The sequence below is a fragment of the Cajanus cajan genome, chromosome 11 (assembly GCF_000230855.2).
Source record: "Cajanus cajan strain Asha chromosome 11, NIPB_CcT2T_4, whole genome shotgun sequence".
NCBI lineage: Eukaryota > Viridiplantae > Streptophyta > Magnoliopsida > Fabales > Fabaceae > Cajanus > Cajanus cajan.
The window spans coordinates 10,880,008-10,896,837 of record NC_138527.1 but is presented as its reverse complement, the minus strand read 5'-3'; the positions used below and the strand labels follow the sequence as shown (position 1 = coordinate 10,896,837).

At 44.6% G+C, this 16,830-nt stretch overlaps 1 protein-coding gene across 1 annotated transcript; it reads left to right on the top strand.

Moving 5' to 3' along the window:
* Positions 1–9,512: 9,512 nt before the first annotated feature.
* LOC109807146 (LEAF RUST 10 DISEASE-RESISTANCE LOCUS RECEPTOR-LIKE PROTEIN KINASE-like 2.5) lies at positions 9,513–15,454 on the top strand. Its single transcript, XM_083067115.1, has 3 exons — positions 9,513–12,890; positions 13,056–13,091; positions 13,356–15,454. Exons 1-3 carry the CDS (start codon positions 12,161–12,163, stop codon positions 14,444–14,446), a joined length of 1,857 nt encoding a protein of 618 aa, XP_082923241.1. The 5' UTR covers positions 9,513–12,160; the 3' UTR covers positions 14,447–15,454.
* Positions 15,455–16,830: the final 1,376 nt, after the last annotated feature.

The following is a 16,830-nucleotide window of genomic DNA, read 5'->3' as shown; positions in this document are numbered from 1 at the left end:
ATGATATCTACTTTCATTTTGACATTTTATTTTTCCTATTTGGTAATATAGTTGTAATTCTAAAATCCAATTATGCACTTATAGCTCTAGTCGTTACTTTTTATAATAAAACTAATTTATATTAGTGGTTTATGAATTATGCTTATGCATGTTTTTAGGTTTAGATTATAGCTAGTTATATAACTTTTCTTCTATAAAAAACCGGATGTTAACTTCTTCATTTCAAGATTCTTTGTATTAGTCCTAGATTTTCTTCCTTGTCGACTTTTACCTCGACCCAATGTGTCACCTTTTCATCACATTGAGACCATAGACCATTGACTTAAGCTGTCACTCTAGAAAATTAAATACAAAATTTCCTTTATTTTCTGCTCATAGAGAGAACTCATTTTCCTCACGAAATGCAATTAATTTGACATTTATCTACCTCCATAAACTTCCTTGATTTCTTGAATCTATTATGGGCGAAATGACTAAATCGGAAACTTCTACTATCGATTACTCAAAAAAAAAATTCTATAAGATATTTATATATATAAATTAAAAGGAAACAAATATTATATATTTTTAATTATTACTGTTCTTACCGGGGATCTGAGGTAGAGTTGATCCGCTGGGTAAGGTCGGTGAGCCTCCTTCGCTGGTACGCTTGATGTTCCAAGATGGGGGTGGTACCTGCAAAAAAGAATCTGATGCTAAAGTTAGGGTTTGTATGAGTATGTGTCTCATATAAGTAATGCACGTACCTTAGTGTGAATTAGGGTTGCGTCGAGCCTTGGGCCTGAGATCAGTTATGATCTGATTAGATAGCGGATCTCGTCTGGACCGAGATCTCCTGGGGTCAGTTATGATCTGGCTAGATAGCGGATCTTGTCTAGACCGAGATCTCCCAGCGCATGTCCGAGGTCATTCTACGTTGTGATGCCGAGCTCGAGCTCGGCATGGCGGTACGAATAGTACACTAGCCCCCCGAGCTTCGAAGACCGTAGGTCGAGGAGTTGAAATCGAGCTCGTCAGGGGGTCGTGACCTTTCGCGTACGCTGCCTGTCGGGATTCCATGTGTCGCAACTGTCACTTCTCATTTCGAAAAGCGAGGTCGGCGCGTTAATGGGCATGACGGTTATGCAATGATGGCTTCTTCTATCATAATGGGCCTCATTTAATACGTGGTCAGGCATGTCCCTTGGGTGACACGTGTTGTGACCGTTTTGAATTTTGGGGTATTCTTTTCTCCCACTCGCGCCTCTTCCCCTTTGACTTTACTCTTTTCGTTTTCTTTCTTCTTTGGCTTCTTGCGCAAGCTGCTTCTTGCATTTTCGCTTCTGTTCAGTTTCCGTCGCCGTTTCCGGCAACTGGGTTTCGCCTCTTCCTATTCGCTCTTTCTTTTGTCAAAGGGGTACCAGGTACTTCGATTTTCCTATTTTCTCTTTCTTCTCCAATCTTTCCTTCTTCGAGTCTTTCTGTTTTCTTGATGGTTAGAGAGAGTGGTGTCGGGTCTTCCGCGCCTGCCACGGGCAAAGGTAAGGCGTGCGGCAAGGCGGTGGTCACCGGGAAAGCCGCCGCCAAAAATAAGAATTCGTCTAAGGACCTCGATCTAGGCATCCCTGGCTACCACTGGGTCAGGCGCGATGTGGGGGAGGCCCAAAGTGTGTTTAGGTCTTTCCTTGAGGTCAATGCGGTTTGGAAATTGCACAGAATTTGTGACCCTTCTATCTCCCAAATGATCCGGCTTGAGCCTTGTCAGGTCGGTGAGGGTGTGTACATGGGGAGGTCTACTGACCCTCCCCATTTCTATGTCTACCAGTGTTTCTTTAGGGATTTAGGCGTCTGTCTTCCTTTCACTCAATTTGAGTGTGATTTTTTGAATTTTATCAACTCGGCTCCTTGCCAGTTGCACCCAAATAGTTGGGGTTTTTTGCGGGCTTTCCAAGTCCTGTGTTCAGTTCTAGGGATAGAGGTGTCTCTTCCCATTTTTCTTCATTTTTACCAGCTGAAAATAGGGGTTCCTCCTTATGGTTTGATGTCTCTGAGTAGGAGTAAGGATGGGGGTTTATTCACTCTTTACTCCCAGTCATATAAAAATTTTAAACAAGAGTTTTTCCGGGTTGCACTTGTGGATGTCGACCCGTTGGAGGATGGGGCGTTCTACTTCGACGGGTTGCCGAAGTTCCCCTTCTATTGGTGCCCCAAACCGGCTAGGTTTCACGGGGTGGGCCAATTGCAATTGACGGCTTCGGAGGCGGCCACCATTGAGAACCTTGTAGCGCTTCCTCGCCCGCTGGATTGCAAGCTCGTCTTGTCGCTTGCGAACTCGGCGTACAAGGAGAGGGGCTTAGAGAGTGAGTATTCCGTTTTCCTTAGGTTGTTAGGGTTTGTGAAACCTTCTTTTGCTGATGTGTTTTATCTTTTGTGTTTGCAGGTATAATGGGTAGAAACAAGTGGCGTGAGCTGAAGCACCGCTACAATGTTGCCGAGGTTGAGGTCCCCGAGCCTCGGGAGGAGGAGGTTTCTCCTCTGAAAACGAACAGAAAAAGAAAGAGGGCCGAGAAGGAGGTTGGGGGGATCTCTGCCCCTCCAGATGCCGAGGAGGTGACCTCCAAGGCTGTTGATGCTGACGCGGTGGACCTCACCGGGAGTCCGCCACCTGAAGGGGCTCCCCAAATGGCCGCCGCACAGACTGCTGAGCAAGTTTCTCCCTCTTTCGAGGTGAGTGTCTTGGTTTTATTTTAACTTTTCTTCTATGTAGGTTTTTCTTGGTTTGTTGAGGTACTATTACTCTTTGCAGGTAGGGAACGCTGCCGAGGTGGGGGCCCAGGTTGCTGAGCAAGCCGCCCAGGCTGCCGTGGTGAGTACCTCGCTATTTGTTTTTCCTTCTATTTGCTATGTTATTTTTTTGTCTTTTGACATAGAGCCGTTTTTTGCAGGTAGGGGACGTTGCCGAGACCCCGGTGGCTCCAAGTTCAGAGGTGCCAGGGGTGGGCATCCCCGTTGCTGAGCAAGGGATGCCTGCTACCGCTTTTGTTGCTGTTGAGGATCGTGGTAAGGGGCTGAGTTCTGAGGTCCCAGCGGCAACTCCTACGGTCTCGGCGCCGTCATCTGGTCCATCGCAGGGGGCTTCCCGGAGTCGGTATATTTCCCACCGTCTCGGGAAGGACCGCTTTGATGTGCGATTGGACCATGTGAGTGCTTCTGCTGACGTGGACTCGTTGTGGAGTGCGGGGGTGACCGCCGAGAAGTTCTTTCCCAAGGGTTCGCTGAGCTCGGAGGACCAGGGGATGATCGAAGAGGTCGGGCCCGTGGAAGGTCTTGACGCTGCCCAGGTCTTTCTGCAGAGGAGTATGGCTATTGTGGACCACTGAAAGCATAGGTGGTCCAAGCAGCAGGAAAACCTGGTCAGCCTAAGGGGTCGAGTTCATCCATTGAAGGACGAAGCCAAAGCCTTGAGGGAGGAGAGCAAGGCTTTAAAGGATGAGAACCGGGCCTTGGCGGGAGCTCTCGAGGCCGCCAAGCTGCAGAACGAGGCGGAGCTTCAAGCTGCTCGGAGGGAGGTGGAGAGGATCCGGAAGTCTCTAGAGATCGTTCTGAGATCTAACGAGACTTATGTTGCTCAGGTTCACGATTTGCAGGAACTCTCCAGCTCTTCCCGGGCTCGAGTGCGCACCTTAGAGGATGAGGTCACTGCACAGAAGGCCGAGTTGGTGGCGGCGGCCGAGAAGCGTCTTTGTGACGAGGTGTTTCTCGACGGACAGGCAGAGGAGAATGCTGCTCTGAAGGTGGACCTGGCAAGGTTGGAGGAGGCGAAGATGGGGCTAGAGAGGAAGCTCGAGGAGACTAAGCGAGCCTTCATCTTTGAGCACAAGAGGGGGTTCCTAAAGGCATCTCGCCAGGCAAGGCTTCTCACACCGAGGTTTGACTTCTTCGCCATGCACGTGGAGAAGGAGGTCCGCTTTGGGAAGCTAGTGAAGGAGGATGACCTCGAGGATAGCTCCAGTGACAACACCTCCGCCTAGGTCGCCTTTGTAATAATCTTGGTTTATTTTTCTCTGCTTCATATTTTTTCTTTGAATTCAAGTATTGAACTCTGTAAACATTGCTGTGTATATGTATTTTTTGCTTACGTGTTGTTGTCCTTTTCTTTGACTTCGCGTTTAGGCTTGAGTTTTTGCTGTTTGCGCGATTTTAAAACACGTTCAGCATTTGCTGTGTATTTTTATGCTTTGTGGCACTTAGACCCGATTTGGAGCGAAGTGGTTTGTTCCAAGGTTCAAATCTGTCTTTGGGCGAGATTGAGATGTTTCGTTGTGAGGTTCAAACTTGACCTCGAGTGGGTTTTGCCAAGGTTCAAACTCGACCTTGATTATGCCAAGGTTCGAACTCGACCTTGAGTGAATTTTGCCAAGGTTCGAACTCGACCTTGATTATGCCAAGGTTCAAACTTGACCTCGAGTGGATTATGCTAAGGTTCGAACTCGACCTTGGGTATGCCAAGGTTCGAACTCGACCTTGAGTGGATTTTGCCAAGGTTCAAACTCGACCTTTAGTGGATTATATTAAGGTTCGTATTCAGCCGTAAATATGAGCGAGATGAGTTGGACCGAGGTTCGAATTCGACCTTGTCGTAGTGTGAAATATGTTGTGTTACGGTTCGAACTCGACCTAATTAAGAGCAAGATAAGTCGGATCGAGGTTCGGATTCGGCCTCGTCGTAAAATAAAGTAAAGTATGCCAAGGTTCGAACTCAACCTTGGTCTAATCACAAAATTAAAGTTAGGAGAATATGAATGAAAAGAACGAGTTATTTTATTAGTTGTGTGAATGTGCCTCGTTAAAAACCCTCTCAGCCAAAACCTATTTTTCTATTTTTTGGGATAAAAGACTGAGGCGGGAAAAGAGTGCACAGCTCATTCGTACAAAATTTAACTGAAGTAGAACTTGAGATGCGTGGCATTCCAAGTTCGTGGTATGGATTTTCCGCTGAGCTCCTCTAGTCGGTATGCTCCGTTTTCCAAGTCTTCTACAACTCGGAATGGGCCACCCCAGGTGGGTGCAAGCTTTCCATCTGATGTGTCTTTCCGAGCTTCGCCTAGTAGACGCCACACCAGGTTGCCAACTCGGAAAGAGCAAGGTCACACTCACGTATTGTATCTTCTGGAAGCTCGGAGCTTGCAGGCTTCTTCGTGGATTTGAGCTTCTTCTCTGAGCTCGTCAACTAGGTCGAGGTCGGCTGCTAACTCTTGAGCGTTCTGCTCGCCGTTGAAGGCTTGGCATCGGTGCGATGTCTCTCTGACTTCTACTGGGATCATTGCGTCAGCTCCGTAAGTTATCCTGTAAGGCATTTCTTGCGTTGTTGACTGGGGAGTGCAATGATACGCCCAGAGGATGCTGGGAAGCTCGTCGGCCCACTGTCCGTTGGCGTTCCCTAGCCGCTTCTTAAGTTCCCGGAGGATGACCTTGTTAGCTGCTTCGGCTTGGCCATTAGTTTGCGGATGTTCCACTAAGGTTGGAAGATGCTTGATACCGAGCTCACGGAGGAAGTCCTCGAAGCCCTGTGCGATGAACTGCCGGTCGTTGTCAGTAACAAGGGTGTGAGGGATTCCAAACCTGCAGACAATATTCCTCCAGGTGAATCTTTGCACATTTTCGGTGGTGATTTTGGTGAGTGGGCATGCCTCGATCCACTTGGTGAAGTAGTCGATCGCCACTAGGAGGAACTTGAGCTGACCTTTCGTGGGGGGAATGGCCCGAGGATGTCCATTCCCCACTGGGAGAAAGGCCATGCTGACATCATATGGTGAAGAGCTTCGAGCAGTTGCCGATGTGTGTTGCCGAACTGCTGGCATTCTTTGCATTTTCGTACGTAGTCCTGGCAATCCGATTTTAGAGTGGGCCAGTAGTATCTGCTCGGAGTACTCTGGTCGCCATTAAGCATGCTCCGGAATGCATGCCACATATGCCCCGATGAATCTCTTCGATGACATAGGCTGCTTGAGGCGTAGTTAAGCACTTGAGCAGTGGGGTGGAGATGCCACATTTGAACAGTTCGTCGCCGACGATTACGAATTTAGCTGACCTCACCCTTATTTTTCGAGCTTCGTCCTTATCTTTGGGCAAAAATCCTTCTTTCCAGTAGCTCCAGATGTCTGTCATCCATCCCTAGTCTTCGCTGTTGTTGGTATTGATGACTTTGTCGTCTAGGCTGGGTGAGTGCAAGGTCTCCTGGATGATGGTCTGATGCTGCCCGGGTCGTTTGGTGCTGGCGAGCTTCGATAGGAGGTCGGCTCGAGCATTTTGTTCTCGCAGCACATGCTGTATAGTGAACTCGTCGAAGGACGAGATCTGGTGGGATGCGATGTGGAAGTACCGCTGTAAGAGAATATCCTTTGCCTGGTACGTCCCACTGAGTTGTTCCACCATGAGTTTCGAGTCGCTATTGCAACTCACTCTTCAGGCCCCGAGGTCGCGAGCCAGCCTTAGTCCTGCGAGAAGTGCCTCATACTCCGCCTGGTTATTTGTCACTTTGAAGCTGAATCTGAGGCATTGCTCCAAAGTGACTTGGTTTGGGCCTTCCAATATGATACCTGCACCCTCACCCTTAGAGTTGGAGGACCCGTCAACGTGTAAAGTCCATACCTGTGGTTCCTTAGCAGAAGTGGGCGTGAGCTCGGCTACAAAGTCGGCCAGGCATTGAGCTTTCAGGGTGCCACGACTTTCGTACTGGATGCCGAACTCAGACAATTCTACTGACCACGCAATCATCCGTCCGGCGAGCTCGGGCTCTCTCAGAATTTGCTTGATGGGGTAGTCAGTTTTGACTATCACCTAGTGGCTCTGGAAGTAAGGTCGGAGTCACCGGGCTGCGGTGACGAGTGCTAGTGCCAACTTTTCGATCATTTGGTACCGTTTTTCCGTACTTTGGAGGACTCGGCTGATGAAGTAGATCAGCGTCTATACTTTCTGATGTTCTTGCACTATCACTGCGCTGATGGCATTTTCGGCTACGGCCAAGTAGAGGAGGAGGTCGGTTTTATGATCCGACCTCTACAGGATAGGCGGGGTCGTGAGAAAGGTTTTGAAACTTCGGAAAGCTTCCTCGCACTGATCCGTCCACTGGAAGTCTTTTGGCTTCAGTAGCAGAGTGAAGATTGGCCCTGCCTTCTCCGCGAGTCTAGGGATGAAACGGGACAGTGAGACTAACCTTCCGGCTAGGCGTTGGACTTATTTCACTGTTTGAGGACTCTGCATTTGGATAATGGCTTTGCACTTCTCAGGGTTGGCTTCGATTCCTCTGCTAGTGATCATAAAACCGAGGAACTTACCTCCCTGGACGCCGAAGACGCACTTCTCCGGGTTGAGACGCATGTTATGTCTCCAGATTTGGCTGAACACCTCGGCGAGGTCGGCTGCATGGTCTGCGACTGAGGTGGTTTTGACCACCATGTCGTCAACGTAGACCTCCATATTCCGGCCAATTTGCTGGTGGAAAACCTTGTCCATCAGTCGCTGGTAAGTGGCCCCCGCGTTCTTGAGACCGAAGGGCATCACTCGATAGCGGTAATTGGCGTGATCAGTGATGAATGACGTGTGCACCTCGTCTGGTGGGCACATCATGATTTGGTTGTACCCGGAGTAAGCGTCGAGGAAACTGAGGAGGGCGTGCCGGATACTCCATCGACCAGCCTATCGATGCTCGGCAAGGGGTATGAGTCCTTAGGGCATGCCTTGTTCAAGTCGGTATAGTCGACGCACATTCACCATTTCCCCGAGCTCTTTTTTACCAATACCACGTTTGCCAACCATGTGGTGTACCTGACCTCGCGGATGAAGCCAGCGTTCAGCAATTTTTGTGTCTCGGTGATGATGGCCTCCCGTCTTTCACCACCGACCTTCCTCTTTCTCTAGGCCACTGGCCTTGCCTCCTTGTGTATTGCTAACCTGTGACAGATGAAGTCAGCGTTTATACCTGGCATGTCAGCACTGGACCAAGCGAAGAGGTCGGCGTTCTTGAGGATCTCAGCTCCGAGCTACTATCGCAACTTTAGGCTCAATTGCCTGCTGATTCTTGTGCATTTCCCGGGGAGTTTCCCGATCTAGAGTTCGTCGAGCTCGTCAATGGGACTAGGCCGTTCGTCATGGGAGTCGGACCTTGGATCGAGATCAGCGATTTCCACGTGGGTGATGTGAGCCACTATGGGAGGATCGCTGCGGCGACGCTCGTCGGGCGAGGAGACTCTCAGGCTTTCGGCGTAGCATTGCCGGGCTGTCTTCTAATTTGCTTTGACGGAGATGATTTTACTGTCACTTCCTAGGAACTTCATGGTGAGGTGCGGGTGGACACCACTGCTCCGAGTTGATTTAACGTCGGTCTCCCAATGATGATATTATAGGAGCTGTTGGCTTCCACAAGGAGGTATCGGACCATAATTCTCCTTGTATCCGAAGAGGTTCCGAAGGTGGTCAGCAGGTCCACGTATCCCCGAGTGTGTACTCGCTCTCCTGCAAAACCGACTAGGGGCTCTATGTGAGGTTGGATGAGAGAGTGAGGGATGTCTAACCTGAGGAAGGTCGGCCAACACAGGACGTTTGTCGAGCTCCCTTGGTCTATCAGTGTCTTGTGAACCTCCCAATTAGCTACCTCCACGGCTATGACCATGGGATCATCCTGGTTGGGACTAACGCCAGCATAGTCGTCATCGGTGAAGGTGATCGGCGGTGAGCTTTGGTGCGAGGCCGAGATAGTGGAGTGGATGTTGTTGATATTGCGCAGGCGCCTCTTCCGGGCTGAGCTTCTGGCGCCTCTTCCGGGCTGAGCTTCTGGCGCCTCCCCCTGCGAAACCACCTGTAATTGTGTTAATCACTCCCCGTAGAGGGGCTGACCCTGTCTCCTGGCTTACCTCGGCTTGCACTACTCCACCGACGTTTTGCTGAGAACCAGAGGGTTGGTCCGTGCAAGCTCCCGAACCATGGCCTCTGCCTCGCCCTCGTTCACCATAGCCTCCTCGGTGACCCTACTGTCTTTGGACATATTGGCCAAGGTGGCCTGCCTGGATGAGTTCCTCAATCCGGTCTCGGAGCGTGCGGCACTCTTCGGTGGTGTGACCGTGGTTCCTGTGGTACCGGAAGTGTTTGGACTTGTCCGCACTGTTGGGTGTATGACCTGGTGGTGGCAGGGTGAGCAGGTTGCTGTTACTAGCCTCCTCCAGGATGTGAACTCTGGGCGTGTTCAGGGGAGTGTAAAAGTCGTATCTCCCCCTTTGCTTGTCCTAACAGTTTTCTTGAACTGGCTGTCGTTGGTGGCCCTCATCTTGTCCTTGTGGCCACTGTCAGTCTTTGCTTGTGATTTTCCGCGAACTTGGTCACGAAAGGCGGAGTGTTCCTCCATTTGGATATACCCAGCAGCACGGGTGCGGAGCTCGTCCATATCGCAATGAGCTTCACGACATAGACTGTTGACGAATGGTCCAGGCTTGAGTGCCATGAGCATGGCGTGCAGGGCGATCTCGGGATTCAGATTCCTGATCTTTACTGAGGTGGCGGCAAATCGTTCCATGAACGCCCAGAGTGGCTCGTCGTCGTTCTGTCTGAGGCTGGCCAGGGCGGCCGACGTGATGTGATGAGGTCGGCTCGTTGCATACTGCGCCGTGAATCGCCTAACCAGAGTGCTGAAACTTTCGATTGACTCAGCGGGGAGCTGGGTGTACCAATTGAGTGCAGCCCCCTTGAGTGAGGTCGAAAAAACCTGCACAGTATAGCGTCCTCATTAGTATAGAGGTTTACCTGTGTGGTGTATAGATCGATGTGCTCGTCCGGATCTGTTGTGTCGTCGTAACGGTCGAGGTGGAGAGGCTTCCACCCAAAAGGGAGAGGTGTCTCCATGATGCCGTCCACATAAGGATGACAGCGGAAGGTCGTCTGATTCCCTGTGCCGTGGGCGGGGGCGTTGCTGACATCATGTGCCGACCTGTTCGTCGGTGCGTGAGACCGATGTGTGGCAGGCTTGGGAGTCGGTGCCCTAGCCGCCGTTGGCGGTTGAGAAACCGAGTGCCCTTCATCCTCATTTAGGTTACTCTGTGAGGGGGTTGATCTGAGGGACGCCGAGGGAGTTGAGCGCGAATACGCTCGTTCTCGGCGCGTAGTGCCGCTAGGTCAGCTTCATTAGCGGTACACATTGCTACTAGGTCAGTTTTGTGCTTGGCACGCATACTTTGTAGATCGGCGGCGTGTTGTTGCCGCATCTGCTCGACCTGCTCGATCAGTCTTCTTAATGCTGCTTCACTATCCATGGTAGTGGTGTGATCTAGGTCGTCTGTTGCGCGTCTGCTATGGCTTCTGGTGAAAACCATAAGCATGGCCGATAAGAGCTGTCTTGATCGACCCCATGGTGGGCGCCAAATGTTCTTACCGGGGATCTGAGGTAGAGTTGATCCGTTGGGTAAGGTCGGTGAGCCTCCTTCACTGGTACGCTTGATGTTCCAAGATGGGGGTGGTACCTGCAAAAAAGACTTCGATGCTAAAGTTAGGGTTTGTATGAGCATGTGTCTCGTATAAGTAATGCACGTACCTTAGTGTGAATTAGGGTTGCGTCGGGCCTTGGGCCTAAGATCAGTTATGATCTGATTAGATAGCGGATCTCGTCTGGACCGAGATCTCTTGGGGTCAGTTATGATCTGGCTAGATAGCAGATCTTGTCTAGACCGAGATCTCCCAGCGCATGTCCAAGGTCATTCTACGTTGTGATGCCGAGCTCGAGCTCGGCATGGCGATACGGATAGTACAATTACCAAGTAATATTTTCTATCAATTATAAGAAAAATCTTCCTCCAATGGGAGTTCCTTGTCCCATGAAGCAACTCGAACCTTGGTTTCTTGCCATTGGAGGACTCTAACGTGGCAACATGAGTTGCTTGAAGAAGAGAGAGAGTTGTTTCCTCAAGCAACTGTTCCTTACTAGATTTCAAACAGATCTTATTAAACATATTTGGGAACGTTTCGAAAATAATAATGATGAAAATTAATTTCATTTAATATTTATGTATTTACTATTACTTTATTTTATTTTTAATATCTACTTATTGTATATTTTTTCTCGTAATTTATTTTCTTCCATTGTACTTTTTAATAAAATTTTAAATTTAGTTCATAAATGACTAGAAAAAAAATTCTAAAAGTTGAATTTCTTAAAGTTTCTTACCATTAGAGTAAATTTGTGTTTGAGTTGCTTAATGCTGACATGACACACTAGGGATCACTTTTTTCATTTTTCAATGCATGTAAGTTGGAGATGCCCTAAGTAGGTAAACATTTTCTCTCAATTTAAATTTTTTACTGAGACGTTTATTATAAATTAATTGATCAAACAAAAGTTATCTATATATATATATACTAAAATGGAACATTTCTAAATATAGAAGCTAAAATATAAAGTTTAAAAAATTAGAAAAAAAAAGTTTAAAGTATTTATAAAATTAATCGTCATTAATCGTCTTTCTACTTAAAAACAATACAACACACCTTTACTTTGTTAAAAATATTATTAGGATATAAATAAAATAAAAATTAATTAATAACACTTATTTTGTAATTATAGTTTTTTACAAATCACTTATTATGAGAGTTAAGAAATTTTCTGGTTTTTTTTTCATTCCTATTTATTTATTATATGACCAATCATCTTGTTCATAATCAATAGATATATTGTCTAAATGATACTGCACTCGATTGCTTTAAATAAAATTTCATGTTCGGATCTTTTATATGAAAAAAAAACATGATTAATAAGGAATATATCTCACTAAAAATTGTGGATCAGATTTTCTGACAAATATATATAAACAAAGTCGCTAGATATTTTATATAAATAACACTATAAAAAAAATAAAAAATAAAAAGTCAACTTGTCCACACCTCAGACGGAAAACCCTATTGCCCCAAAAGTCTTGAGCAATTTTGACACTGAATCCGTCAAGTACGCCATTGGAAATTAATGTTCAAAATGAGCAATTATCTCATATGTACACAACACATACTACAATAGACCTAATAGTCCAAGTCAATTCATATTCAACAGCAAACTCAAAAGTCAAAACTATAATGTCATTATTAATAATGCAACCATTATTTGAATAGCCAATAGAGACTACATGCATTTCAATTTTCAGCAGTTATGTCATTTCATTTAACTTCGATTCTATACTTTGTTGTCCTCATCATCACCCTTTTGCCACAAAACTCTGATGGTTCCCTGAACCCAAAGTTTGAAGCTTGTGAAGCCAAAACATGTGGCAATAACCAAACCATAAGCTACCCTTTCTACATTGAAGGGATACAAGAGCCCTTTTGTGGGTACCCTGGTTTTGGCCTCTCTTGTGGCAACGATGGCTTCCCATTTCTCAACATGTCCAATGCCAAATACATGATCCACCAAATATTTTACAACAACAACTCAATGCGTGTGTCAAATGCAGTGTTTTCAACACCAAACACTAGGAGTAGTTGTCTTCGTCGTACACACAACCTCACTCTTTCGGGTACGAGGTTGGCTCTAGCTCCCAACCAAAGGGAACTTATTTTGTTGTTCGGATGTGACATGCATGGAAAAAACACAATTGGATGTTCTGAAGAAAACAAAACGAGTTCGGTTGTGGCCATGAATAGGGAAGACCAAAACTTGAGGTTTTCTTTGATGAATTGCAAGGGTGGGGTGGTGAATGTGACGGTGGAAGATGAGGTAAGAGGGGTTCAAGAAGCATTGAGAAGAGGGTTTGTGTTGATTTGGACTGTTAGTGATTGCAACAAGTGCAGAAACAGTGGAGGGAAGTGTGGCTTTAACACAGACATATTCAGTTTCAGATGTTACTGCCCTCATGATACTCATGCAAGGAAATGTTCCCAAGGTTAGCTTCTTCTCCCTTTGTTTTGTATTTTTGAAAAATTATATAAAAAATAATAAAAAGTACTAGCCACTATCTTTTTAATACTCTATTAAATATTAGTTTTTTGTGATGGCATGTGTATTTGTATCAATTGGAATTTACTAATTCACACTACTTATTCTGCAGAAAAATCTGGAAATTCGATTGTTATATTGGCAACAGGTGATGCATTTTACATATTTAAGTATCAATGCTAAGTTATATGTTTGCTAATTGACTCTTCCACTTATTATTCTCAAAGGAAGCACCAGGATTGGCAGTGTATACATAAAGAAATAAACAAGCAACATAAATGGAAAGTAATGATTCTTGTGAACATACATGATAAAATGGAAGTTTAATTTATTGTACTTGAAGTAAAGACCTCATTCTGTGTTTCCACAATGCTTTTTAACAGCTCACGGTTTCTAATTTTATTAATTCCAGTTTTTGCTGCTGCGGGATTTGGAGTTTTAATTATTGCAGTATACTGTTTTAGAAGGAAACTACGGTTCATATTCTGGAAGGAGAAATCTAGAGCAAATCAAGATTTTGAGGTCTTTCTCAGGAATTATGGACCACTTGCTGTAAGAAGATATAGCTACATAGAAATAAAGAAAATGACCAACTCTTTCAAAGAAAAATTAGGCCAAGGAGGCTATGGAAGTGTGTTCAAAGGGAAGTTAGAAGATGAATCTCTAGTTGCCGTTAAGGTTTTGAATGAGTTAAAAGGAAATGGAGAAGAATTCATCAATGAGGTAGGAAGTATTAGCAAGACTTCTCACGTGAACATTGTCACACTCATTGGTTTTTGCTGTGAAGAATCCAAGAAAGCTTTAGTCTATGAGTTCATGGCTAATGGGTCTCTAGAGAAGTTCATATTTGAGACTAATAACTTGACAGATGATTGCCAATTGAATTGTGAAATGTTGTACCAAATTGCAATTGGTGTTGGTCGAGGACTAGAGTACTTGCACAGAGGATGCAATACTCGAATATTTCATTTTGACATAAAGCCTCACAACATATTGTTAAATGAGAACTTTTGCCCAAAGATCTCTGATTTTGGACTTGCCAAAATATGCCCCATAAATGAGAGTGTTGTGTCTATGATGACTGCTAGAGGAACAATAGGATATATTGCTCCTGAGGTATTTTGTAGAAATATTGGGGTAGTATCTCACAAATCAGATGTTTATAGTTATGGAATGATGGTGTTGGAAATGGTTGGGGGAAGAAAGAATATTAATGTTGAAGTTGATTCCACAAGTGAAATATATTTTCCTTATTGGATTTACAAACGTTTGGAACTAAATCAAGAGCTTGCACTAAGGAATGTTGTGAATGAAAGTGAAATAGAAAAGATTAAAAAGATGGTATTAGTAAGTTTGTGGTGTATACAAACTAATCCTTCACACCGTCCAACAATGCATAGAGTGGTGGAGATGCTTGAAGGGAACGTTGAAACCATACAAGTACCACCAAAACCTTTCTTATCATCTCCTTCAACATCACCACATTCTTCTCCCTCTCGTTGACATAATTAATGGTTTCCTGTTGTATGTATCATTTACATTTGACAATAAATATCTCCATCCAAAAAGGTCTAATTGTTCAGTTTAATTTATAGAAAGACTCATCAGTAGGATTTTGTTCAACTATGGCCTTTCTTGTGAAAATAAAGTATTTGTGTTATCAATAAAAATTATATTAATGAAAGTATAGTTTGAATCTAAAATTTTGTATTTATTATTCTAATATATTTTTTTACTAAATTGATTCTAATAGTTCAGTTGTACTTACCAATGATCGTTCATTTTGTTACCCATACTTGGAGTTGGGAAACATAAATAAAATAATTTTATGTAATATAGTAATTGTTTGTAATCGGCAAATCAATAAATTGAGGTAACTTTCCAAAATTTGATTTTTCCCTCTATATGTTTCTGTTGGAGATCAGCGCATATCAATCAAAATCTGTTGGAGATTAGCATATATCAATCAGAATATTCAATTCTGATTTGTACAGATTTAATGTTAATAAGATCAATTTTATTTCCCCTCTTTTAATTATTTAGATACAGCATTTATAGGGAGAATTATTTCCCAGATTTTTAGGGATAGATTAGTGTGCAGATTTATCCCCTTGTATTCTATTTATACTACTTTTGTATTTTTTTCCAAATCAGAGAAATATACATTATATTTTTCCGCATGGTATCAGAGCCCGATCTGAACCATCCCTAACCTAGCACCGCCAACCATGGGAGAGAACAAGGCAGAAGGTTCGACCACCAATTTGGTGGAAGGGCCTGCTCTTCCTATCACTGATCACAAATTGAATGGCCAGAACTACCCTCAATGGGTGCGAGTAGTTAATATCTTTCTTCAAGGAAAAGGGAAGGAAGGTTACATCACTAGAGACTCCAAGAGTCCAGAAAAGGGTGACCCTAATCTCAACAAATGGCAACTGGAAAACAGTTTAGTCATGTCATGGTTGCTCAACACCATGACTAATGAAATTAGGGAAAATTTCATGTACTATGATACTTCCAAGGAGATGTGGGATGCAGTGAAGGAAACCTACTCAAATGTGGACAATACGTTTGCAGTATTTGAGATCAAGAGCATACTCCATGACCTGCGACAAGGTGATTTCTCAATCACCGAGTATTTTAATACACTCGGTAGACATTGGCAACAACTAGATATATATGAACATGTTCAATGGAGCTGTACCGAGGATAAAAAGAAGTATAAAGAATTGGTAGAGAAAGATAGGATCTACAAGTTTCTATTGGGGCTAAACACAGAACTTGATGAAGTCTGGGGGAGAATCCTTGGAACCAAACCTCTTAAAACAATCCAAGTATTTTCAGAAGTGAGAAGAGAGGGGAGTAGGAGGAAAGTGATGCTTGGAAAGTCAAGTGCAGTCCTATCCATTAAAGGCTCAGCAATGGCAGCAGGGGGAACCAGCCTTGTACATCTCAAAAGAAAAATTGGCCCTGGTGTGATCATTGCAAGAAACTGGGTCACACTAAGGACAATTGTTGGATCATTCATGGAAGACCTTCAGAGGCAAAATAGACCAAAAACCTAGACAACAGAGGCAACACAGCTGAGGTAAATTCTAACCCATCTCCATTCAGCAAGGAGAAAATGGAAGCACTACAGAAAATTCTCTAGCAAACAATTGGTACAGCTACAGTGGCACAAAAAGGTAATTTTGTTGCATGTTTTAAATACTAGCAAAGGAAAACCAAAGTCATGGATCATTGACTTAGGAGCCTCAGATCACATGACTGGAGACTTAACGGTGTTTAAAAGCTATTCTCCATGCCTAAATAATTACACAATTTGAATAGCTGTTGGGACTCTTTCTAGGGTCATGGGTAAAGGTTCAGTTATTATCTCACAAAATATTACCCTGAATTCAGTACTTTATGTGTCTAAACTTGACTGTAATTTGCTGTCCATTAGCAAACTGACAAGAGATTTGAAGTGTGTCACAAAATTCTTTCCTAACCTATGTGAATTTCATATTTTGGAGTCGGGGAAGAGGATTGGCAATGTTGAAGAATGTGTTGGACTCTACCTCCTCCAAGTTGAAGAGTCAAAAGCGGAACCCAAGGCCAACTCTTGTGCAACTGTACCTCCAAATGGGAAAAATTTTGTAATGTTGTGGCATTATCGGTTAGGCCACCCAAATTTTATGTACTTGAAAAAAATGTTTCCCACATTATTCAATAAAAATCAAGAGTTGTTTGAATGTGAAATATGCCAATTGTCCAAACATACCCGTAACTCCTACCCGCCTCAACCCTATAAACCCTCTCAACCTTTCTCCCTAATTCACAGTGATATATGGGGACCATCACGGGTAAACAATGTCACTGGATCAAGATGGTTTGTCACCTTCATT

Bases quoted from the DNA above. Each gene is read 5' to 3' on its own strand.
- LOC109807146 (XM_083067115.1), top strand. From the start codon at position 12,161: ATGTCATTTCATTTAACTTCGATTCTATACTTTGTTGTCCTCATCATC. The intron at 12,891-13,055 runs GTTAGCTTCTTC...CTTATTCTGCAG, and splicing joins TGCAAGGAAATGTTCCCAAG to AAAAATCTGGAAATTCGATT. The intron at 13,092-13,355 runs GTGATGCATTTT...TATTAATTCCAG, and splicing joins GATTGTTATATTGGCAACAG to TTTTTGCTGCTGCGGGATTT.